This window comes from Musca autumnalis, unplaced genomic scaffold, assembly GCF_047663935.1.
Source record: "Musca autumnalis isolate F117 unplaced genomic scaffold, ASM4766393v1 scaffold_1, whole genome shotgun sequence".
Classification (NCBI taxonomy): Eukaryota; Metazoa; Arthropoda; class Insecta; order Diptera; family Muscidae; genus Musca; species Musca autumnalis.
Window position 1 is genome coordinate 54,651,864 of NW_027411644.1, and position 27,077 is coordinate 54,678,940.

A 27,077-nucleotide genomic window follows, 5' to 3' on the forward strand; every position below is an offset into this window, starting at 1 on the left:
TACTAGCTCACCAAATGTTCACCAGCTCACCAAAGGTTCAATAACTCACCAAAGGTTCAATAACTCACCAAAGGTTCACTAGCTCACCTAAGGTTCACTAGCTCAACTAAGGTTCACTAGCTCAACTAAGGTTCACTAGCTCACCAAAGGTTCACTAGCTCAACTAAGGTTCACTAGCTCACCAAAGGTTCACTAGCTCACCAAAGGTTCACTAGCTCACCAAAGGTTCACTAGCTCACCAAAGGTTCACTAGCTCACCAAAGGTTCACTAGCTCACCAAAGGTTCACTAGCTCACCAAAGGTTCACTAGCTCACCAAAGGTTCACTAGCTCACCAAAGGTTCACTAGCTCACCAAATCTTCACTAGCTCACCAATGTTTCAATAGCTCACCAAAGGTTCACTAGCTCACCAAAGGTTCACTTGCTGACCAAAGGTTCACTAGCTCACCAAAGATTCAATAGCTCACCGAAGATGCAATAGCTGACCACAGGTTCACTAGCTCACCAAAGATTCACTTTACTAGCTCACCAAAGGTTCACAAGCTCACCAATGGTTCACTAGCTCACCAAAGGTTCACTAGCTCACTAAAGGTTCACTAGCTCACCGATATTTCAATAGCTCACCAGTGCTTCACTAGTTCACAGTGATTCACTATCTCACAAGATATTCACTAGGTCACCAAGTGTTCACTAGCTCACCAAATATTCACCAGCTCACCAATGGTTCACTAGCTCACCAATGGTTCACTAGATCACCAATGGTTCACTAGCTCACCAATGGTTCACTAGCTCACCAAAGGTTCACTAGCTCACTAAAGGTTCACTAGCTCACCAAAGGTTCACTAGCTCATCAAAGGTTCACTAGCTCACCAAAGGTTCACTAGCTCAGCAAATATTCACTAGCTCAACAAATATTCACTAGCTCACCAATGGTTCACTAGCTCACCAATGGTTCACTAGCTCACAAATGGTTCACTAGCTCACCAATGGTTCACTAGCTCACCAAAGGTTCACTAGCTCACCCAAGGTTCACTAGCCCACCAAAGGTTCACTAGCTCACTAAAGGTCCATTAGCTCACCAACGGTTCACTAGCTCACCAATGGTTCACTAGCTCACCAATGGCTCACTAGCTCACCAACGGTTCACTAGCTCACTAAAGGTTCACTAGCTCACCGATATTTCCACTGCTCACCAGTGCTTCACTAGTTCACAGTGATTCACTATCTCATCAGATATTCACTAGCTCACCAAAAGTTCACTAGCTCACCAAATATTCACTAGCTCACCACTGGTTCACTAAGTGTTCACTAGTTCACCAAGGGTTCACTAGTTCCCCAAGTGTTCACTAGTTCACCAAGTGGGCTGAAATGTCGTTTAGGGGCACCTCACGGATATTGCCCACGTTAGAATTGACCCATATCTCGGGAAGTATGGACTTCCCCCCGGAAAATTATATATCGTTGTATTCAGGATGCCAAGGGCTGTCTGCTGTAAAAATTTCAGCCCGATCCGAGAGGTGCCCCTAAACAACCTAAAGATGTGAAAGTACGAAATTTCCGAAATGTCAAGACCCATATCTCGGGAAGTATGGATCCGAGAGGTGCCCCTAAACGACACTTGTTCCACCAAGGGTTCACTCGTTCTCCAGGGGTTCACTAGCTCACCGAGGGTTCACTAGCTCACCAAGGATTCACTAGTCCACCAAGGGTTCACTAATTCACCAAGGGTTCACTAGCTCCAACCTCTCTTTTATTCTCAAGGTTTCACAAGTTCTCCCCGTTTACTATTTCTTTGTGTGTTCTCGGTCTCTCAACTAAACTTCAAGTTTTCCTGAACTTTGTTGCCATCAGAAGAGAAGAAAATAAAAACAAAATGAATAATAAATTTATTTGCCGCAAATAAATTATGAACTCGTGCCGAATAATATTCGGCTAACTGTTAACAAATGTATTGACTTTGTCATCATATGGAGGCATCACATCAGTACAAAGTCCACCTACCAGAAAGCTAGTTAACAACAACAACAATCGACAATGAAGGAGGAACAACTTTTGTGTTTGCAGGAAAAAGGTAAAAACAGAAAGATCCTCAACGAAGTTGTTGTCGATTACAGCGCCATCAAAGTATTAGTGGCCATAACAAGTTAATATTCCAAAGTAGTGATGACTGGGTAATGCGATTGCGCCGACGCCGCACAACTGGAATTCAACTGGTGCATGTACATAAAACCCAAAACCCCAGGAAATCAGAGAAAACCCATTCCCTTGTCCCCTCTCCGCTCTTCTATCAAGCATAATAACCAGCCCACAAAATATACCGGTTGTAGTCACATCATTGTTGTTGTTGTTCTGTTTACAACAAATCTTTGAAAATGTTGACTTTTACTGATGATTCATCCATCCTCCGTAGATTTTCCCCCACTTCTTTTTTTGTGCTTCCCCCTGCTAAACTCCACTCTCTCTTGTCTCTCGCCAATTCTGTAAAGGAGTTACAGCGAAAACGTTTTACCCCAAGTTGTACATCCATATGTACGAAGAATATGTATGGCAAATGAAGCAAAAAACAAAATAGAAATAAATGTAAGAAAATAAAAATAAAAACAGAGGTACCACTAATAAAACCCAGCACGATTTCATAGAATTGAAACTGGTTTCCAAATCATTTAAGTGGGTTAAGTTTATGGTAAATTTAGATGTGAACAAAAAGCGAACGAACAAAAAGTTAGTTGGTGGTGGTGGAGAACGCGCCAAAAGTGCGACTAATTTTTAATGAAAGTTTTGTGTTTTTTCTTGGTCGGAAATGCGAATTCAAAGGAAGTGGGATATAAAAAGATAGTTGTAAAGGAAGGACAGATGAAGTGAGGTTCTAAAAGGGGCCTCCACTTTAATATAATATACACAAAAATAAAAAATAGTATATAATCATTATTTCGAATCAAATAATAATTTTCTTTTTATTCTCTTTTCTTTTCAGGTACGTATAAATTTCTTTAAAAAACTAATTTATGCAAAAGGTAATTATGACAATAGTTCATTTATAACTGCCCGAGCATGGCTTATATTCTACGAAAAGTGTCTACATTCAAAGGAAATTCAAGAAATATGCTGCGACAAACTTTATCCATGAATAGAAGGACAAGATTTTGTAGAAATTCAAATAAAAAGGAGTAAACTTACTGACCAAAGGTTCAATAGCCCACCAATGACTAACCGATTTGGCCCATAATATTTTGTCTACACTTAGTTTAAGTTCGAAGATGTGCCATATCGGCCCACTCCCCACAAAAGTTCACTCCTTCGGGTACCTGCCACACAAAATTTCGGAAAAGTGCTGTTTAAGACCCCCTTTCGAATCATTCTGATTTTTGTTGTGACAACTTATATTCGCTGTCCCCAATACGATGGTGCAAGTTTTTTCAGAGGCAAGTCCATACTTCCTAAGAAAATGATCTGAAAGCTGTAAAAATCCCATATGGCACCATGTGTTGTTACTGCCTTCGAGAGTTACCGTGGGCACCATTTTAGCGAAAAGTTTTGAACTTTTGTGGGGGAGGTCCATCTTAGAAATTGAGTTATATTTGGGCAAATATTGGGATTGCCAAATTTTGGATCGAATCGGTTTGTCCGTTCGAGAGTGAAAAAAATAAAATAAATTGAAATAAAATAAAATAATATTGAAAAAAGTAAAACAAAATAAAATGAAATAAAATAAAATAAAATAAAATAAAATAAAATAAAATAAATTAAAATAAAATAAAATAAAATAAAATAAAATAAAATAAAATAAAATAAAATAAAATAAAATAAAATAAAATAAAATAAAATAAAATAAAATAAAATAAAATAAAATAAAATAAAATAAAATAAAATAAAATAAAATAAAATAAAATAAAATAAAATAAAATAAAATAAAATAAAATAAAGTGAAAAAAAAATAAAATAAAATAAAGTGAAAAAAATAAAATAAAATAAAATAAAGTGAAAAAAAATAAAATAATATGAAGAAAAATAAAAGAAAAATTAAATAAGATAAAATGAAGTAAAATAAAATTAAATGAAAAATAAAAAAGTAAAACAAAATAAAATAGAGTAAAATAAAATAAAGTGAAAAAAAGTAAAATAAATTGAAATAAAATAAAATAAAATTGAAAAAAGTAAAATAAAATAAAATAAAATAAAATAAATTAAAATAAAATACAATAAAAATGTACTCTCAAGTAAAACAAAATAAAATAAATTGAAGTGAAGTGAAAAAAATATAATAAAATTGAAAAAAGTAAAACAAAATAAAATAAAGTAAGGAACTCCTTTCCTTTACCGACCCACCGCAGAAAATTATGAAAAAATTACCACAGATAGCGCTTTTTATCCCGATTTCAATGATGTATTGCTTTTGTTGCGGAAATGTATACTTCCCGAGATATGGGCCTCCAAAATTCCACAATGGCCCTAGTCTAAAATTTTCTGAGGTGGGTCGGTAAAGGAAAGATAAGCCCAAAGTAAAATAAAAGACAACAAAATGAAGTGAAATAAAATTAAATGAAATAAAAATGTACTCTCAAATAGTTTAGGCTAAGTGTAAAATCGGGAAACATCGATTTGTATGATGGTTCGGAGTTTGGAAGTTCAGAATGGGGTGCTTCGCAGGGTGGAAGTTCGGAGGGGGTAGTTCGGAGAGTGAAAGTTCGGAATGGGGTGGTTCTGACGTTGAAAGTTCGGAATGGGGTGGTTCGCAAGCGTGGAAGTTCGGAATCGGGTGGTTGGAAGTTCGGAATGGGGTCGTTGCCAGGGTGGAACTTCGGAGTGGGTGGTTGGTTTGAAGGTTGAAAGTTCGAAAAAATGTAATTCGATCCTTATAATTTCCTAAAAATCTTTCTTTTCTGCCCCTTAAAAATCTTTAAAAAATCCACGCCTATTGTCCTTTTTGGTAACTACTAAAAATCTTTAAAATCCTAAAAATCTTTAAAAACAACCACGGCTATTGTCCTTTTTGGTAACTCCTAAAAATCTTTAAAAACAACCACGGCTATTGTCCTTTTTGGTAACTCCTAAAAATCTTTAAAAACAACCACGGCTATTGTCCTTTTTGGTAACTCCTAAAAATCTTTAAAAACAACCACGCCTATTGTCCTTTTTGGTAACTCCTAAAAATCTTTAAAAACAACCACGCCTATTGTCTTCTTTGGTTGCCCCTAAAAATCTTTAAAAAATCCACACCTGTTGTCCTTTCTGGTAACTCCTAAAAATCTTTAATAACAACCACGCCTATTGTCCTCTTTGTAACTCCTAAAAATCTTTAAAAAATCCACGCCTATTGTCCTCTTTGTAACTCGAAAAATCCACGCCTATTGTCCTTTCTGGTAACTCCTAAAAATCTTTAATAACAACCACGCCTATTGTCCTCTTTGTAACTCCTAAAAATCTTTAAAAAATCCACGCCTATTGTCCTTTCTTGTAACTCCTAAAAATCGTTAAAAACAACCACGCCGATTGTCTTCTTTGGTTGCCCCTAAAAATCTTTAAAAAATCCACGCCTATTGTCCTTTCTGGTAACTCCTAAAAATCTTTAATAACAACCACGCCTATTGTCCTCTTTGTAACTCCTAAAAATCTTTAAAAAATCCACTTCTTAAAATCTTTAAAAACAACCACGCCTATTATCTTCTTTGATTGCCCCTAAAAATCTTAAAAAATAACCACGCCTACTGTCTTCTTTGGTTGCCCCTAAAAATCTTTAAAAAATCCACGCCTATTGTTCTTTTTGGTAACTCCTAAAAATCTTTAAAAAATACACGACTATTGTCCTCTTTGCTAACTCCTAAAAATCTTTAAAAACAACCACGCCTATTGTCCTTTTTGGTAACTCCTAAAAATCTTTAAAAACAACCACGACTACTGTCTTCTTTGGTTGCCCCTAAAAATCTTTAAAAAATCCACGCCTATTGTGCTTTTTGGTAACTCTTAAAAATCATTAAAAAATACACGACTATTGTCCTCTTTGCTAACTCCTAAAAATCTTTAAAAACAACCACGCCTATTGTCCTCTTTGCTAACTCCTAAAAATCTTTAAAAACAACCACGCCTATTGTCCTTTTTGGTAACTCCTAAAAATCTTTAAAAACAACCACGCCTATTGTCTTCTTTGGTTGTCCCTAAAAATCTTTAAAAAATCCACGCCTCCTGTCCTTTTTGGTAACTCCTAAAAATCTTTAAAAAATCCAGGCCTATTGTCATTTTGGTTACTTTAAAAATGCACGCTTATTTCCCCTTAGGTTTAAAGGGTGAAAGTTCGGAAGGGAAAGTTTGTGGAACAGAAATCAAAAAGAGGGCTCTGTGGAACGCAAAAATTTGCGAATTATCAAAAATATTGCTGGAATAGGGCCCAGGTGATCTTCGCATAGGAGATATTCTCACAGAAGACCAGATAATCTTCTCATAATGACATACAATGTCTTCTCATTGAAAGTCAGACCAGATGATCTTCTCATAGAAGACCACATGATCTTCTCATAGAATACCACATGATGTTCTTCCATAAGACCAGATGATCTTCTCATTGAAGACCAAATAATAATGTTCTCACGAAAGACCAGATGAACTTCTCATAATGGCATAAATGATCTTCTCATTTAAAGCAATATGATCTTTCTATAGAAAATCAGATTATCTTCTCGTGGAAGACAAGATGATATCATAGAAGACCTGACGATCTTCTCATTAAAGACCCGATGATCTTCTCATCATAATGAAATAAATGATCTCATTGAAAGCCAGACGATATTTTTATAGAAAATCAGATGATGTTCTCATGGAAGTCCATATGATCATCTCATAGAAGACCAGGTGATCTTCTCACATAAGAACCTTTTACCCTCTCATAAAAAGCCGGATGATCTTCAGACCAGATGATCTTCTCAAAGAAGACCAGATGATATTTTCATATAAAACCAAATGATCTTCTCATAAAACACCAGATTGAGCCTCAATTTTTTGTCTCTTAGTGGGGTTTCTAAGTGATTTTCAAAATCATCTTCGTAAATAGTTACGGTTTCAATGTTTTCCTTAGTGGTGTTAATGCATTTCTATAGATTTTCTACAGTTCATAAATTTTCCGAATTGTTCTTCAGATCACTATGAAGTACTTCATCAGTTCACTATGCACATTTAAATGCTTACTATAAGCAACAATAATATTAAAGGTATGGTTAATTACCACTGAAAGATTTGTTTATTTCAAAGGTGTATAGATGTATGTGTGTACAGTCTGATACTCATTTGTTTTAGTATTGTTTATAAAAAAAAGTAATGGTTTGATGGTTTCCACGAGCCATTTAATTTCATTTTACACCTTTTTTCTTCCGTGTTTTTCTGTTGTGCCTCAGCAATTGCCGGTAGTTTATTTTGGGGTTCGAATTTGAAATGAATTAAATTGATTTTTTTTTCATTTCAATAAAACAAAAATCAATGGAAATCTAATCTATTTTTGAGTATATTGAACTACTTTCAAAGAAAATAAAATCATTGAAAGTTTTTAGCTTTGGGTGGTGCACCAAAATAAAAAAAAAAAACATCACTTGTTTTTTTTAATTGACTAGATTTTGGAATATTTTTATTTAATTTTTTCCCTGTTTCTAATTTCTATGGTGCTGTAGTATCAATGTGTATGTAGTGTATCAATTTAATTTTTCTTAATTTATTTTTATTTAACAGTGCTCATCAATTTTGAAAACCATAAAATAAATATTATTTTGTTATGGTTATTTATTTATTGACTCGGTTAGTTTTTTTTTTTTTGGAGATTGATATTTAAAATTTTGATTTGTTGTCTGTCTGCTTGATGATTGATTGATTGCTGTTGACCCGCTAATTCATTGGTAATTTTTTGATTATCAGTCATTTAATTGCTTTAAATTGGCAATGGTTGCAAGGCATGGAGAAAGAAAAGCTTTGAAATGCCGGTAAGTCAAAGTTCTTTAATAAAACAATGATACTTACTGGAAAAAGAATTTTCAAATGATTATTACAAATAAAAATAAGTGCAGTAAACTCTATTCCATAGGACCCGTCGGACTAGCCAGGAATTTCCCTATCAGTGATATAAGGTGTGAAAAGTTTCTATTTGTGTTTTCTGATGTGTTTAGGGGGTTTGCTTTTTTACTCTATGGTTTCCAATAGAATTTCCGAAAAAAACCTTTTCTTGTCCTTTCTAGGATGTTTTTGGCCTACAGTTTCTAATCGATTTCCTAAACAATTCATTTAGCTTTGTAATTTTTACTTCTTTTGTTCTATGACTTTAAATATTTCCAGAAACCCTGGACTCTTAAACAATGACTCAATCACATGACACAATCTTGCCTTTCTTTTGCTTTAATTTTCTTCCAGATAAGATAGACTTTCTTTAAACTACAATTCACAAAGAATTCAACTGGAAATTCATTGTATGTATAGCTCGGGGCAATAACATTTTGTACTTTCAACTTGTAGATGTTTGTATGTTTATTTTCTGGTTTGTCCATACAATAATAGCTAGCCGAGAAGAGAAGAAGAACATGACTGTGATTTTAATTTGACGAATAGTTTTTAAATAAGATAATGACCCCCAGACACAATACCAAACCAACACCACACCCACTTTGTTTATTTTAGTATGCATAAATGTATGGATGTAAACTTGTCCCATTTCCTGACTACAATTTGTGAAAGAAACAAAATCTAATTAGAAATGTGATTTAATAAAGAAAATATTTCAAATATTTTCCCCAAGATTTCTCGGTCATTTGTTTTATTAGAAGAACGCAGTCGTCCAGTAAGCCATGTATTGACGGCATTACAAGTCGGTAAAATTGCAGAAATCTTCAAAACCTAAGTACTTATATATGTACCGTTCTCCATATAAAATTCATTTCCAGAAGAAAATGAGAAAAAAAGAAAAACAAAGAAAAGCTTCTCATGGATGGTCAGCAGGTCTTAGTATAGAAGACTAGATAGAATGCCTTCTCAAATAATTCAAAATAATCTCTCATTGGATACAAGAAGATTTCTTCAGATACGAAAACAGAAAATCTCTTCAGCGAATACCACTCTCAGGAAAAACAAGACAAGAAATCTATTTATAGAAGACCAGAAATATTTCCCAAAGAAGATCGGATGATCTCCTCATTCTTAAAGAATACCAAATAGCTGATATCTGATGATCTTTTTATAGAAGGCCAAATGATCTTCAAATAGAATACCCGATGATCTTCACATAGAAAACCCGATGATCTTCACATAGAAGATCAGAGTATATTCTCAAACAAGATCAGATGATCTTCCTTAAAAGACGGGATGCTTTTTTACGTAGTAGAACCGCTGATCCTCTTCTAGAAGACCAGACGATCTTCATATAAATCAGATGGTCTTCTCATATAAGATCAGACATTGTTCTCATAGATGATCAGAAGATCTTATCATAGGAGAATAAAAGAACAGATGATCTTCTCATAAAAGATCAGATAATAATCTCAATAAAGGTCAGGTGACTTTTCTAATAGAAGACCAGATTATCTTCTGATAGAAGACCAAAAACACCTCTCAAAGAAGACCAGATGGTCTTCTCATAGAAAGCCAGACGGTCTTCCAATTAAAGGCCAGGCGAAACTCAGATTGAAAAGGTCATCTTCTCACGGAAAATTAGAAGGCCACTGTCGGTCTTTCCGTTAAAGGCCAGGCGAACCTCAGATTGAAAAGGTCATCTTCTCACGGAAAATTAGAAGGCCACTGATGTATATTCTCATAGAATACCAAAGATCTGTTCTGTTAAAAGATCAACGATCTTCACCTAGAAGACCAAATGATCTTTTCATAGGAGACGAAAAGATATTCACACAGAAGATCATTTCATCATCTCGAAGAAGATCAGACGACCTTCTCATAAAAGATCAGACGATCTTCTCATAGAGGATCAGATGATTTTCTCATAAAAGATCAGATGATCTTCTCATAAAAGATCAGACGATCTTCTCATAGAACACCAGAAGATTTTCTTCCCATTAAAGGCCAGGCGAACCTCAGATTGAAGAGGTCATCTTCTCACGAAAAATTAGAAGGCCACTGACGGTCTTCCAATTAAAGGGCTGGCGAACCTCAAATTGAAGAGGTCATCTTCTCACGGAAAGTTAGAAGGCTAGTGATATATATTCTCATTGAATACGAAAGATTTGTTCTGTTAAAAGATCAACGATCTTCACCTAGAAGATCAGTTGATCTTCTCGAAGAAGATCAGACGACCTTCTCATAAAAGATCAGACGATCTTCTCATAGAAGATCAGATGATTTTCTCATAAAGGATCAGATGATCTTCTCATAAAAGATCAGACGATATTCTCATAGAAGACCTTAAGATTTTCTCATAAAATATAAGATGATCTTCTTATAAATGTTTAGACGATCTTCTCATAGAAGACCAGAAGATTTTCTCATAAAAGATCAGATGATCTTCTCATAGAAGACACGATGATATTCGAAAAGATATTCACACAGAAGATCAGTTGATCTTCTCGAAGACGATTAGACGACCTTCTCATAAAAGATCAGATGATCTTCTCATAGAAGATCAGATGATTTTCTCATAAAAGATCAGATGATCTTCTCATAAAAGATCAGACGATCTTTTCATAGACGATCAGATGATTTTCTCATAAAAGATCAGATGATCTTCTCATAAAAGATCAGACGATTTTTTCATAGAAGATCAGATGATTTTCTCATAAAAGATCAGATGATCTTCTCATAAAAGATCAGACGATCTTCTCATAGAAGACCAGAAGATTTTCTCATAAAATATAAGATGATCTTCCCTAAAAGACCAACTGATCTTTTCATAGTAGACCGGAAGATCTTCACATAGAAGACACGATGATATTCGAAAAGATATTCACACGGAAGATCAATTGATCTTCTCGAAGAAGATCAGACGACCTTCTCATAAAAGATCAGATGATCTTCTCATAGAGGATCAGATGATTTTCTCATAAAAGATCAGACGATCTTCTCATAGAAGACCAGAAGATTTTCTCATAAAATATAAGATGATCTTCCCTAAAAGACCAACTGATCTTTTCATAGTAGACCGGAAGATTTTCAGATAGAAGACACGATGATATTTGAAATGATATTCACACAGAAGATCAGTTGATCTTCTCGAAGATGATCAGACGACCTTCTCATAAAAAAATCAGACGATCTTCTCATTGAAGATCAGATGATCTTCTCATAAAAGATCAGACGATCTTCTCATAGAAGACCAGAAGATTTTCTCATAAAATATATGATGATCTTCCCTAAAAGACCAACTGATCTTTTCATAGTATACCGGTAGATCTTCAAATAGAAGACACGATCATATTCGAAAAGATATTCACACAGAAAATGAGTTGATCTTCTCGAAGAAGATCAGACGACCTTCTCATACAAGATCAGACGATCTTCTCATAGAGGATCAAATGATTTTCTCATAAAAGATCAGACGATTTTCTGATAGAAGACCAGAAGATTTTCTCATAAAATATAAGATGATCTTCCCTAAAAGACCAACTGATCTTTTCATAGTAGACCGGAAGATTTTCACATAGAAGACACGATGATATTTGAAATGATATTCACACAGAAGATCAGTTGATCTTCTCGAAGAAGATCAGACGACCTTCTCATAAAAAATCAGACGATCTTCTCATAGAAGATCAGATGATCTTCTCATAAAAGATCAGACGATCTTCTCATAGAAGACCAGAAGATTTTCTCATAAAATATAAGATGATCTTCCCTGAAAGACCAACTGATCTTTTCATAGTATACCGGAAGATCTTCAAATAGAAGACACGATGATATTCGAAAAGATATTTACACAGAAGATCAGTTGATCTTGTCGAAGAAGATCAGACGACCTTCTCATACAAGATCAGACGATCTTCTCATAGAAGATCAGCTTCTCATAAAAGATCAGACGATCTTCTCATAGAAGATCAGATGATTTTCTCATAAAAGATCAGACGATCTTCTCATAGAAGATCAGATGATTTTCTCATAAAAGATCAGACGATCTTCTCATAGAAGACCAGAAGATTTTCTCATAAAATATAAGATGATCTTCTCATAAAAGATCAGACGATCTTCTCATAGAAGACCAGAAGATTTTCTCATAAAATATAAGATGATCTTCCCTTCTCAGATCAGGATCTTCTCATAGAAGATCAGATGATTTTCTCATAAAAGTTCAGATGATCTTCTCATAAAAGATCGGACGATCTTCTTATAGAAGACCAGAAGATTTTCTCATAAAATATAAGATGATCTTCTCATAAAAGATCAGACGATCCTCTCATAGAAGACCAGAAGATTTTCTCATAAAATATAAGGTGATCTTCCCTAAAAGACCAACTGATCTATTCATAGTAGACCGGAAGATCTTCACATAGAAGACACGGTGATCTTATCATAATACATCAGATGGTCTTTTCCTAAAAACCCAAATGAAATTTTCATGGAAGACCCAAAGATCTTCACACAAAAGACCCGATGATCTTTTCGTTGAATAGCAGATGATCTTCTTATAAAACATCAGATTATCTTCCTGTAAAGACCAAATGATCTTTTCATTAAAGACCAAATGATCTTTTCATTGAAGACCAAAAGATCTTCACAAAGAATACCCGATGATGTTCTCGTAGAATATCGGATGATATTCTCATAAAAATCAGACAATCATCTCATAGAAGTTCATAAGATCTTCTCGTAAAACATCAGATGATCCTCTCCAAAAGACTAAATGATCTTATCGTAGTAGACCAAAAGATCTTCACATAGAAGTTCGGATGATCTTCACATAGAAGTTCGGATGATCTTCTCGTAGAAGATCAGATGATCTTCTTATAAAAAATCAGATGATCTTCCATAAAGGACCAGGTGATCTTTTCATAGAAGACCCGATGCTCTTCTCATAAAAAATCATACGGTCTTCTCATAGAAGACCCGACCATCTCATAAAACATCAGATAATCTTCCTTTCGTAGTAGACCAAAAGATCATAGAAGTCCAGATCATCTTCTCGTAGAAGATCAGATGATCTTCTCATAAAACATCAGATGATCTTCCCTAAAAGACCAAATGATCAAAAGATCTTCACATAGAAGATCTGAAGATCTTCTCATAAAAGATCAATGATCTTCTGATTGAAGACCAAATGGTCTTATCATATCAGATCAGATCTCATAGAAGACCGATAGAACGGATGATCTTCTCATCGAAGTTGATCTTCTCAACAATGGTCAGGTGATCTTTTCATAGAAAACCAGTTTATTTTCTGATAGAAACCAGATGATTTGATGATCATAGCAGACCTGATGATCTTGAAATAAAAAAGTAGATGTACTTCGTAGAAAAGACTAGAAGACTTCCCATAGAAGGCCAGATTATCCTAGAAGACGAAATGATCTTCTCACAGAAGACTAGACAATTTTCGCATAAAATACCAGGCGATCTTCTCGTAGGAGACCAGCTGATTCTCTCATAGAGACCAACGATGTTATAATAGAAGACCTGATGATCTTTTCACAGAAGTCTAGATGATCTTCTCATAGAATACCAGATGATGAGATGACCCGAAAATCTTCTTCATGAATCTTCTCATAGAAGACCAGAATGTCATAGAAAACCAAGCGATCTTCTCTCTCATAGAGACCGACTATGTTTAATAGAAGACCTGATGATCTTTTCACAGAAGACCAAATGATCTTTTCATAGAATACCAGATGAAGATAGAAGATCAGAACGTCATAGAAAACCAAGCGATCTTCTCATTGAAGACCCCATGATATTTTCATAGAACTCGAGATGACCTTCGCAAAGAAGAAAGGAAGATCTTCTCAGGCAGATCAGATTATTTCATAGAATGATTTTTTATAGAAGATCTTTTCATAAAAAATATAAGATTTTAAGTAGATAAGAGATGATCTTTTCACAGATGACAAGATGGTCTTCCTGCAGAAGACCAGATTATCCTCCCACAGAAGACCAAAGATCTTCTCATAGAAGAGTAGCTACTCTTTTTAGTAATTTAGAAATGATCTTCTCATTGAAGACAATATCATTCTTTTCAATTAAAGCCAGAAGATCATCTCATAGAAGGCCAAGTGATCTTTTACTAGAGGTCAAGCAAATCTTTCTATAGTTGAACCGAAGATCTCAGAGATAACAGGGCGGTCTTTTCAAAGAAGTCCAGGTTATCTTCTCATAACAGGCCAGATGATGTATGTATACTCAGAGATATTCCTACATAAGGTCAAATACAGTCTCATAGAAAAACCTGAAGATCTTGTCATGAAAGAAAAATGCTGCCATCTTCTGAGAGAGGATGGTCTTAAATTAAGTCTTCAAATCTACCGGGTATTCAAATATCAAATAGAACACCTAATGAGAGAAGTATAAAGATATGCTCGCACCAAGGAAAAGCCTCTGCTTAATAAGGGGATGTGTGGTAATTAATCATTAGACTTTGGTAGTACAGTCACAATGTATTTTAAGAAATATAATAACATTTTAAAATATATAATATATATGTTAAAAAATACAATATATAATTTCAAATAAATAAACATATTCTGAGATTTCTCGAGCCATTTTCGTTGTTTTAAATAATATTGAAAAAAAAAACATGATGCAATTTGCAATGTCGCCAGGAATATGCTATTATCTCCACAAACAGGTTTTGCTGTTCACAAAAATAATATGATTTCCACCACCATATAAAAACTATTTTTATTTACATTAAAATTGTTGTGACTTTACACAAATTGAAGGCTTATGTTTTTTTATATCGCGCTGGCAATCACATTCGTTTTTGAGGACCAAAACTTGTTTGTGACAATCATAAATTTGATATTCACAATAAATGATATGATTGCCACTACCATAGAAAAAACATTACTTTAATATTCACAATAAATGATATAATTGCCATTACCATATAAAAAGCATATTATTTCTCATTCATACAGAGAGCAGATACATATTGTAGGAGCAATCATATTCTAAGAACAAAATAGTGTAATTTAAAAATGAAAAAAGTCCATTTGCTTAAAATATTTAATTCATAATTAATTTAACAATAAAAAAACGCCAGCAAAATTGTTCAGGATATAAAAACAATGTTTATGGGAGCTACTTAAACTTCCTGCGGAAATGATTTTGCCAATAAATTTACTATTTTTTTTTGCCTTTTAAAAATTAACTTTTTCTTACTTTTTTCTTGAAATTTTATTAAATGTAATAAAAATTACATTTTAACAAATCCATTTTTGCTAAATTGGCAAAAACACTCAAATTTGGCTATGCTTGCACATTTCATTTTTTCAAAACATTTGTCTAAAATGAATGAACAAATATTGAACATTGGGTTGTATGTATGTTTGTATATTTGCTATTTGTTGAAACCGGACACAAACCGCAAAAAATTAACACCAACATAAATTTGTGGGGAAGACCCCCCCCAAACGACCCCCCCCCCCCAAACATACAGAGAGGAGCTCCAACAGGGCACCAGACATTTAAGTAAATAAATCCTCAAAAACAAAAAGTACAGCAACTATTTGAACTAATGTCAGCACTAAATATTATCGGCCACAATCCACACAGAAAATGTGTTAAATATTATGAACAACAATAACAACAGCAACAACACAAAAGAGCTTTGTTGGAAGAAGAGCAATAAAAACAAAAACAAGGCAAAATTGACCACTTTTAAAAACAAAATAAACCACAAAGTAAACATGTGAGCTGCGAAGCTGGGTGGCAAATATTTAATATTTAAGTTTTTCATAGAGATTTATATCAGTGGAGAATGTAAACAAAAGCAGGGTGTCTACGAAATTAATGTGACAAATAATGAACAATGATAGACAAAAGTTTCAGAGAATTTTTTCTATAGAAACAATTCTCAGACCTCAGGACTGATGGTTTGTTCTATAGAAAAAATTCTCACACCTCAGGACTGATGGTTTTTTCTATAGAAAAAATTCTCACACCTCAGGTCTGATGGTTTTTTCTATAGAAAAAATTCTCAGACCTCAGGTCTGATGGTTTTTATACCCTACACCACTATGTGGGGAGGGTATTATAAGTTGGTTTTGGCCAAAAAGTTTGTAACACATCGAAATAATGGTCGTAGACCCATACTTATATATATCAAAATGAATGTCTCGACGAGCTGAGTCGATCTGGCTATGTGTGTCCGTCCGTCAGTCCGTCCGTCCGTCCGTCCGTCCGTCTGTCCGTCTGTCCGTCTGTCCATCTAAACCTTGTAATCACGCTACAGGTCGCAATTTTGATCGGATCGTCACCAAATTTTGGGTGTTGATGAGGGTCCCGGAGGGGAAGAAGCCTATTGATTTTGGTGATGCTCGGATAACATTTAGGGCTCAGAATGGGCAAAAAACTTATTTGGAGAAAAAGTCAACGTTTTTTTCCATAGCGAATATCTGCGCATCTACAACGGGTATATCAAAAGCAAAACCTGCTATAGAAAGTAGAAAATATCACCTTTTTAACGACGTAAAGTAGGTTTTCGTAGGTGATCAAACAACGAAGATATCACAATAGTCGCAAATAGAACCCAACTTTTAAATGTTGCGATTTTAACCATAATGACAAATATCACAGCTTTGGCTGGGGAGCTTCCAAAAGCAAAGCCAAACTTTGAAAGTATAATATCCCAGCTTTACAATGTTGCAAAGTAGGTTGGCGTAGGTGGCCAAATAATGGAGATATAGCAATAGTCGGTAATACATCCCATTTTTCATTTTTTCCCGAAATCGCTCTACAGGTCGCAATTTTGATCGGATCGGCACCAAATTTTGGGTGTTGATGAGGGTTCCGGAGGGAAAAAAGCCTATTAATTTTGGTGATGCTCGGATAATATTTAGGGCTCGGAATGGGCAAAAAACTTATTTGGAGAAAAAGTCAATGTTTTTTTCCAATGCGAATATCTGCGCATCTACAACGGGTATATCAAAAGCAAAACCTGCCAAGGAAAGTACAGAATATCACCTTTCTAACGACGTAAAGTAGGTTTTCGTAGATGGTCAAACAACGAAAATATCACAATAGTCGCAAATACAACCCAACTTTTCAATTTTGCGATTTTAATCATAATGACGAATTTCACAGAATTTGATGGGGACTTTCCAAAAGCCAAGCCTGGATATGAAAGTAGAAAATCCCATCTTTACAATGATGCAAAGTAGGTTGGCGTGGGTGGCCAAATAACGGAGGCATAGCAATCGTCGGTAATGCATCCCATTTTCCGATTTTTTTGTAATCACGCTACAGGTTGCAATTTTGATCGGATCGTCACGAAATTTTGGAAGTTAATGGGCGACCCACAGAGGAAAAAGCCTACTGAGTTTGATGATGGCCGGATAATATTAAGGGTCGGAATGGGCAAAAATCTATTTGGAGAAAAGGTCAACGTTGTATTTCAAAGTCAATGCCTCTGTTTCATTAAGAGGTATATCAAAAGCAAATCATGGCACGGAAAGTAGAAAATATCACCTCTACAACGAGTAAAGTATGTTGTCATAGGTGGTCAAACAAAAGAGATATCGCAATAGTCGGTAATACTTTCCATTTTCCGATTTTTTTGTAATCACGCTACATGTCGCAATTTTGATCGGATCGCCACGAATTTTTTGGGAGTTGATGTGGGTCCCACAGACGAAGAAGCTTATTAAGTTTAGTGATGGTCGGATAATATTCAGGAGTCGGAATAAGCAAAAAGCTTATGTGGAGAAAAGTCAAAGTCTTTTTCTTATCTCCGATTCTGGTAGGGGTATTCCAAAAGGAAAGCCCGTCAATGGAAGAAGAAAAGATCTCCTTTATATTGATGCAAAGTATGTTGGCGTAAGTGGGCAAACAACCGAGATATCCCAAAAGTCAGTAATATATTCAATTTTTCCATTTTTGTAATCACGCTACAGGTTGGAATTTTGATCGGATAGTCACGAATTTTTTGAGGGTTGATGGTGGCATCACAGAAGAAAAAGCCTATTGATTTTGGTGATAGTCGGATAATATTTAGGGGTCGGAATGGGGAAAAACGTATGTGGAGTCAAATTCAAAGTTTTATTCTTTTTGAATACATCGGCTTCTAGTAGGGGTATTCCAACGGTAAAGCCTGTTAATGGAATAAAATATAAACTTTACATTGGAGTAATGTAGGTAGGTGGCCAAACAAGGGAGATACCACAATAGTGGGTAATGCATCCAATTCTTCCTTTTTATACCCTACACCACTATGTGGGGAGGGTATTATAAGTTGGTTTTGGCCAAAAAAGTTTGTAACGCATCGAAATAATGGTCGTAGACCCATACTTATATATACCAAAATGAATGTCTCGACGAGCTGAGTCGATCTGGCTATGTGTGTCCGTCCGTCAGTCCGTCCGTCCGTCCGTCTGTCCATCTAAACCTTGTAATCACGCTACAGGTCGCAATTTTGATCGGATCGTCACGAAATTTTGGATGTTGATGGGGGTCCCGGAAGGGAAGAAGCCTATTGATTTTGGTGATGGTCGGATAATATTTAGGGGTCGGAATGGGCAAAAAAATTATGTGGATAAAAAGACAACGTTTTTTTCCAAAGCGAATATCTCAGCTTCTATACGGGGTATACCAAAAGCAAAACCTGACAATAAAAGTAGAAAATATCACCTTTCTAATGATGTGAAGTACGTTCTCGTAGGTGATCAAACAACGAATATATCGCAATAGCAGCTAATAGAACCCAACTTTTTATACCCTACACCACTATGTGGGGAGGGTATTATAAGTTGGTTTTGGCCAAAAAGTTTGTAACGCATCGAAATAATGATCGTAGACCCATACTTATATATACCAAAATGAATGTCTCGACGAGCTGAGTCGATCTGGCTATGTGTGTCCGTCCGTCAGTCCGTCCGTCCGTCCGTCTGTCCGTCTGTCCATCTAAACCTTGTAATCACGCTACAGGTCGCAATTTTGATTGGATCGTCACGAAATTTTGGATGTTGATGGGGGTCCCGGAGGGGAAGAAGCCTATTGATTTTGGTGATGGTCGGATAATATTTAGGGGTCGGAATGGGCAAAAAACTTATGTGGATAAAAAGACAACGTTTTTTTCCAAAGCGAATATCTCAGCTTCAATATGGGGTATACCAAAAGCAGAACCTGGCCATGAAAGTAGAAAATATCGCCTTTCTATTGATGTAAAGTAGGTTCTCGTAGGTGATCAAACAACGAATATATCGCCATAGCCGCTAATAGAACCCAACTTTTTATTTTTGCGATTTTAATAATAATGACGAATATCACAGCTTCGGTTGGGGATCTTCCAAAAACAAAGTCCGACTTCGAAAGTAGAAAATCCCATCTTTACAGTGATGCAAAGTAGGTTGGCGTAGGTGGCCACATAACGGAGATATCACAATAGTCGGCAATACATCCCACTTTTTAATTTTTTTTTAATCACGCTACAGGTCGCAATTTTGATCGGATCGTCACAAAATGTTGGGGGTTAATGGGGATCCTACAGAGAAAGAAGTCTATTGATTTTGGTGATGGTCGGATAATATTCAGGGGTCGGAATGGGAAAAAACTTATTTGGAGAAAAAGTCAACGTTTTATTTCAAAGCGAATATCGTAGGTTGTCGTAGGTGGTCAAACAACGAATATATCGCAATAGCCGCTAATACATAGAACACAACTTTTCATTTTTGCGATTTTAATAATAATGACGAATATCACAGCTTTGGTTCGAGACCTTCCAAAAGCAAAGTCTGACAATGAAAGTAAAAAATCCCATCATTACAATGATGTAAAGCAGGTTGGCGTAGGTATCCAAATAACGGAGATATCGCAATAGTCGGTAATACATCCATTTTTCCACTTATTTGGAAATCACGCTACAGGTCGCAATTTTAATTAAATCGTCACGAAATTTTGGGTGTTATTGGTATCGCAATAGTCGGTAATGCATCCCTTTTTCCATTTTTGTGCAATTACACTACGAAATTTTGATCGGATCCACACGGGGTCTAACAGAGAAAGAAGCCTATTGATGGTTGGCATACATCCCACTTTTCCATTTTTTATTTGGGTTGTACTGTCGATGCACTTAAATGCGTTTCAAAAAAATTGACCTGTGTTAATGAAGACATTCAGAGCAAAGGCGCTAAGCTATCCCAATTTTAATATTTTGAATTTTATCAGTCAAAAGCTTATGAACGGGGGTAGTGGTGTAGGGTATTACATAGTCGGCCCCGACCCGACTTTAGCTTTGGCTCACTTGTTTCTATATTATTCTCTTATTTTCTATATTCTCAGACCTCAGGTCTGATGGTTTTTTCTAAAGAAAAAATTCTCAGACCTCAGGTCTGATGGTTTTTTCTATATTATTCTCTTATTTTCTATATTCTCAGACCTCAGGTCTGATGGTTTTTTCTAAAGAAAAAATTCTCAGACCTCAGGTCTGATGGTTTTTTCTATAGAAAAAATTCTCAGACCTCAGGTCTGATGGTTTTTTCTATAGAAAAAATTCTCAGACCTCAGGTCTGATGGTTTTTTCTATAGAAAAAATTCTCAGACCTCAGGTCTGATGGTTTTTTCTATAGAAAAAATTCTCAGACCTCAGGTCTGATGGTTTTTTCTATAGAAAAAATTCTCAGACCTCAGGTCTGATGGTTTTTTCTATAGAAAAAATTCTCAGACCTCAGGTCTGATGGTTTTTTCTATAGAAAAAATTCTCAGACCTCAGGTCTGATGGTTTTTTCTATAGAAAAAATTCTCAGACCTCAGGTCTGATGGTTTTTTCTATAGAAAAAATTCTCAGACCAGAGGTCCGCAAAATGCATATAAAAGGCACACTCTATTGCCTTTTCCCAAAAGCGAATAGTGCAGTGCCTTGCATATAAAAAATATGAATGTGCAAAAAGCAGATTCACCCCAAAAAATGATTCACTGCTTTAGTGCATGCTTGCTTGCTTTTACATTTGTATTCACACGATTCGCAAATGCAGTATGCACAATACTGCATACCACCACACAGTATCGTACTATCTTCTGTTTGAATAAATGAATACATTTGCCAAATTTCGCTTTATCTTTGAATTTCTTTAATAATAGGATAAACTAAACTAGTAATTGTTTTTATTGTCTCAACATTAATTTTTTATGTTTATTAACATGTAAATTTGACCAGAAATATCTACTGCTTTTTGTAATGCAACGTGCTTTTTCGAAGGCAGCGTGCAAAAAAAAAAGGCAACGAGCTCTTGTAGTGTGTTGTGTGTGTGCAATTGGCACACACTCATGAAAGTAAAGGCAAAGCAAGCAATAGCATTAAACAAAGATGGCAATAGCAAGCAATGAAAAAAGCACGAAATCGCGAATATGCATTAAAAGCGAGTGGCATTTTGCGGACCTCTGTCTCAGACCTCAGGTCTGATGGTTTTTTCTATAGAAAAAATTCTCAGACCTCAGGTCTGATGGTTTTTTCTATAGAAAAAATTCTCAGACCTCAGGTCTGATGGTTTTTTCTATAGAAAAAATTCTCAGACCTCAGGTCTGATGGTTTTTTCTATAGAAAAAATTCTCAGACCTCAGGTCTGATGGTTTTTTCTATAGAAAAAATTCTCAGACCTCAGGTCTGATGGTTTTTTCTATAGAAAAAATTCTCAGACCTCAGGTCTGATGGTTTTTTCTATAGAAAAAATTCTCAGACCTCAGGTCTGATGGTTTTTTCTATAGAAAAAATTCTCAGACCTCAGGTCTGATGGTTTTTTCTATAGAAAAAATTCTCAGACCTCAGGTCTGATGGTTTTTTCTATAGAAAAAATTCTCAGACCTCAGGTCTGATGGTTTTTTCTATAGAAAAAATTCTCAGACCTCAGGTCTGATGGTTTTTTCTATAGAAAAAATTCTCAGACCTCAGGTCTGATGGTTTTTTCTATAGAAAAAATTCTCAGACCTCAGGTCTGATGGTTTTTTCTATAGAAAAAATTCTCAGACCTCAGGTCTGATGGTTTTTTCTATAGAAAAAATTCTCAGACCTCAGGTCTGATGGTTTTTTCTATAGAAAAAATTCTCAGACCTCAGGTCTGATGGTTTTTTCTATAGAAAAAATTCTCAGACCTTAGGTCTGATGGTTTTTTCTATAGAAAAAATTCTCAGACCTCAGGTCTAATGGTTTTTTCTATAGAAAAAATTCTCAGACCTCAGGTCTAATGGTTTTTTCTATAGAAAAAATTCTCAGACCTCAGGTCTGATGGTTTTTTCTATAGAAAAAATTCTCAGACCTCAGGTCTGATGGTTTTTTCTATAGAAAAAATTCTCAGACCTCAGGTCTGATGGTTTTTTCTATACAAAAAATTCTCAGACCTCAGGTCTGATGGTTTTTTCTATAGAAAAAATTCTCAGACCTCAGGTCTGATGGTTTTTTCTATAGAAAAAATTCTCAGACCTCAGGTCTGATGGTTTTTTCTATAGAAAAAATTCTCAGACCTCAGGTCTGATGGTTTTTTCTATAGAAAAAATTCTCAGACCTCAGGTCTGATGGTTTTTTCTATAGAAAAAATTCTCAGACCTCAGGTCTGATGGTTTTTTCTATAGAAAAAATTCTCAGACCTCAGGTCTGATGGTTTTTTCTATAGAAAAAATTCTCAGACCTCAGGTCTGATGGTTTTTTCTATAGAAAAAATTCTCAGACCTCAGGTCTGATGGTTTTTTCTATAGAAAAAATTCTCAGACCTCAGGTCTGATGGTTTTTTCTATAGAAAAAATTCTCAGACCTCAGGTCTGATGGTTTTTTCTATAGAAAAAATTCTCAGACCTCAGGTCTGATGGTTTTTTCTATAGAAAAAATTCTCAGACCTCAGGTCTGATGGTTTTTTCTATAGAAAAAATTCTCAGACCTCAGGTCTGATGGTTTTTTCTATAGAAAAAATTCTAAGACCTCAGGTCTGATGGTTTTTTCTATAGAAAAAATTCTCAGACCTCAGGTCTGATGGTTTTTTCTATAGAAAAAATTCTCAGACCTCAGGTCTGATGGTTTTTTCTATAGAAAAAATTCTCAGACCTCAGGTCTGATGGTTTTTTCTATAGAAAAAATTCTCAGACCTCAGGTCTGATGGTTTTTTCTATAGAAAAAATTCTCAGACCTCAGGTCTGATGGTTTTTTCTATAGAAAAAATTCTCAGACCTCAGGTCTGATGGTTTTTTCTATAGAAAAAATTCTCAGACCTGAGGTCTAATGGTTTTTTCTATAGAAATAATTCTCAGACCTCAGGTCTGATGGTTTTTTCTATAGAAAAAATTCTCAGACCTCAGGTCTGATGGTTTTTTCTATAGAAATAATTCTCAGACCTCAGGTCTGATGGTTTTTTCTATAGAAATAATTCTCAGACCTCAGGTCTGATGGTTTTTTCTATAGAAAAAATTCTCAGACCTCAGGTCTGATGGTTTTTTCTATAGAAAAAATTCTCAGACCTCAGGTCTGATGGTTTTTTCTATAGAAAAAATTCTCAGACCTCAGGTCTGATGGTTTTTTCTATAGAAAAAATTCTCAGACCTCAGGTCTGATGGTTTTTTCTATAGAAAAAATTCTCAGACCTCAGGTCTGATGGTTTTTTCTATAGAAAAAATTCTCAGACCTCAGGTCTGATGGTTTTTTCTATAGAAAAAATTCTCAGACCTCAGGTCTGATGGTTTTTTCTATAGAAAAAATTCTCAGACCTCAGGTCTGATGGTTTTTTCTATAGAAAAAATTCTCAGACCTCAGGTCTGATGGTTTTTTCTATAGAAAAAATTCTCAGACCTCAGGTCTGATGGTTTTTTCTATAGAAAAAATTCTCAGACCTCAGGTCTGATGGTTTTTTCTATAGAAAAAATTCTCAGACCTCAGGTCTGATGGTTTTTTCTATAGAAAAAATTCTCAGACCTCAGGTCTGATGGTTTTTTCTATAGAAAAAATTCTCAGACCTCAGGTCTGATGGTTTTTTCTATAGAAAAAATTCTCAGACCTCAGGTCTGATGGTTTTTTCTATAGAAAAAATTCTCAGACCTCAGGTCTGATGGTTTTTTCTATAGAAAAAATTCTCAGACCTCAGGTCTGATGGTTTTTTCTATAGAAAAAATTCTCAGACCTCAGGTCTGATGGTTTTTTCTATAGAAAAAATTCTCAGACCTCAGGTCTGATGGTTTTTTCTATAGAAAAAATTCTCAGACCTCAGGTCTGATGGTTTTTTCTATAGAAAAAATTCTCAGACCTCAGGTCTGATGGTTTTTTCTATAGAAAAAATTCTCAGACCTCAGGTCTGATGGTTTTTTCTATAGAAAAAATTCTCAGACCTCAGGTCTGATGGTTTTTTCTATAGAAAAAATTCTCAGACCTCAGGTCTGATGGTTTTTTCTATAGAAAAAATTCTCAGACCTCAGGTCTGATGGTTTTTTCTATAGAAAAAATTCTCAGACCTCAGGTCTGATGGTTTTTTCTATAGAAAAAATTCTCAGACCTCAGGTCTGATGGTTTTTTCTATAGAAAAAATTCTCAGACCTCAGGTCTGATGGTTTTTTCTATAGAAAAAATTCTCAGACCTCAGGTCTGATGGTTTTTTCTATAGAAAAAATTCTCAGACCTCAGGTCTGATGGTTTTTTCTATAGAAAAAATTCTCAGACCTCAGGTCTGATGGTTTTTTCTATAGAAAAAATTCTCAGACCTCAGGTCTGATGGTTTTTTCTATAGAAAAAATTCTCAGACCTCAGGTCTGATGGTTTTTTCTATAGAAAAAATTCTCAGACCTCAGGTCTGATGGTTTTTTCTATAGAAAAAATTCTCAGACCTCAGGTCTGATGGTTTTTTCTATAGAAAAAATTCTCAGACCTCAGGTCTGATGGTTTTTTCTATAGAAAAAATTCTCAGACCTCAGGTCTGATGGTTTTTTCTATAGAAAAAATTCTCAGACCTCAGGTCTGATGGTTTTTTCTATAGAAAAAATTCTCAGACCTCAGGTCTGATGGTTTTTTCTATAGAAAAAATTCTCAGACCTCAGGTCTGATGGTTTTTTCTATAGAAAAAATTCTCAGACCTCAGGTCTGATGGTTTTTTCTATAGAAAAAATTCTCAGACCTCAGGTCTGATGGTTTTTTCTATAGAAAAAATTCTCAGACCTCAGGTCTGATGGTTTTTTCTATAGAAAAAATTCTCAGACCTCAGGTCTGATGGTTTTTTCTATAGAAAAAATTCTCAGACCTCAGGTCTGATGGTTTTTTCTATAGAAAAAATTCTCAGACCTCAGGTCTGATGGTTTTTTCTATAGAAAAAATTCTCAGACCTCAGGTCTGATGGTTTTTTCTATAGAAAAAATTCTCAGACCTCAGGTCTGATGGTTTTTTCGATAGAAAAAATTCTCAGACCTCAGGTCTGATGGTTTTTTCGATAGAAAAAATTCTCAGACCTCAGGTCTGATGGTTTTTTCTATAGAAAAAATTCTCAGACCTCAGGTCTGATGGTTTTTTCTATAGAAAAAATTCTCAGACCTCAGGTCTGATGGTTTTTTCTATAGAAAAAATTCTCAGACCTCAGGTCTGATGGTTTTTTCTATAGAAAAAATTCTCAGACCTCAGGTCTGATGGTTTTTTCTATAGAAAAAATTCTCAGACCTCAGGTCTGATGGTTTTTTCTATAGAAAAAATTCTCAGACCTCAGGTCTGATGGTTTTTTCTATAGAAAAAATTCTCAGACCTCAGGTCTGATGGTTTTTTCTATAGAAAAAATTCTCAGACCTCAGGTCTGATGGTTTTTTCTATAGAAAAAATTCTCAGACCTCAGGTCTGATGGTTTTTTCTATAGAAAAAATTCTCAGACCTCAGGTCTGATGGTTTTTTCTATAGAAAAAATTCTCAGACCTCAGGTCTGATGGTTTTTTCTATAGAAAAAATTCTCAGACCTCAGGTCTGATGGTTTTTTCTATAGAAAAAATTCTCAGACCTCAGGTCTGATGGTTTTTTCTATAGAAAAAATTCTCAGACCTCAGGTCTGATGGTTTTTTCTATAGAAAAAATTCTCAGACCTCAGGTCTGATGGTTTTTTCTATAGAAAAAATTCTCAGACCTCAGGTCTGATGGTTTTTTCTATAGAAAAAATTCTCAGACCTCAGGTCTGATGGTTTTTTCTATAGAAAAAATTCTCAGACCTCAGGTCTGATGGTTTTTTCTATAGAAAAAATTCTCAGACCTCAGGTCTGATGGTTTTTTCTATAGAAAAAATTCTCAGACCTCAGGTCTGATGGTTTTTTCTATAGAAAAAATTCTCAGACCTCAGGTCTGATGGTTTTTTCTATAGAAAAAATTCTCAGACCTCAGGTCTGATGGTTTTTTCTATAGAAAAAATTCTCAGACCTCAGGTCTGATGGTTTTTTCTATAGAAAAAATTCTCAGACCTCAGGTCTGATGGTTTTTTCTATAGAAAAAATTCTCAGACCTCAGGTCTGATGGTTTTTTCTATAGAAAAAATTCTCAGACCTCAGGTCTGATGGTTTTTTCTATAGAAAAAATTCTCAGACCTCAGGTCTGATGGTATTTTCTATAGAAAAAATTCTCAGACCTCAGGTCTGATGGTTTTTTCTATAGAAAAAATTCTCAGACCTCAGGTCTGATGGTTTTTTCTATAGAAAAAATTCTCAGACCTCAGGTCTGATGGTTTTTTCTATAGAAAAAATTCTCAGACCTCAGGTCTGATGGTTTTTTCTATAGAAAAAATTCTCAGACCTCAGGTCTGATGGTTTTTTCTATAGAAAAAATTCTCAGACCTCAGGTCTGATGGTTTTTTCTATAGAAAAAATTCTCAGACCTCAGGTCTGATGGTTTTTTCTATAGAAAAAATTCTCAGACCTCAGGTCTGATGGTATTTTCTATAGAAAAAATTCTCAGACCTCAGGTCTGATGGTTTTTTCTATAGAAAAAAAATTCTCAGACCTCAGGTCTGATGGTTTTTTCTATAGAAAAAAATTCTCAG

The 27,077-nt window shown here is 35.0% G+C and overlaps 1 protein-coding gene across 11 annotated transcripts in view; it reads left to right on the forward strand.

The window, feature by feature from the left end:
- The window catches only part of pyd (zonula occludens-like protein polychaetoid), a 399,371-nt gene that overhangs the window by 24,873 nt on the left and 347,421 nt on the right, over window positions 1-27,077 (forward strand). The window contains exon 1 of one of the 11 annotated variants that reach the window (XM_073974436.1): window positions 1,769-2,071. The exons of the other annotated variants lie outside the window; for them this stretch is intronic. Within the exon in view, the coding sequence (XP_073830537.1) occupies window positions 2,035-2,071 (37 nt within the window). The 5' untranslated portion in view covers window positions 1,769-2,034. Of the gene's footprint in view, window positions 1-1,768; window positions 2,072-27,077 lie in introns of those variants that run through there. 11 annotated transcript variants of the gene reach the window in all.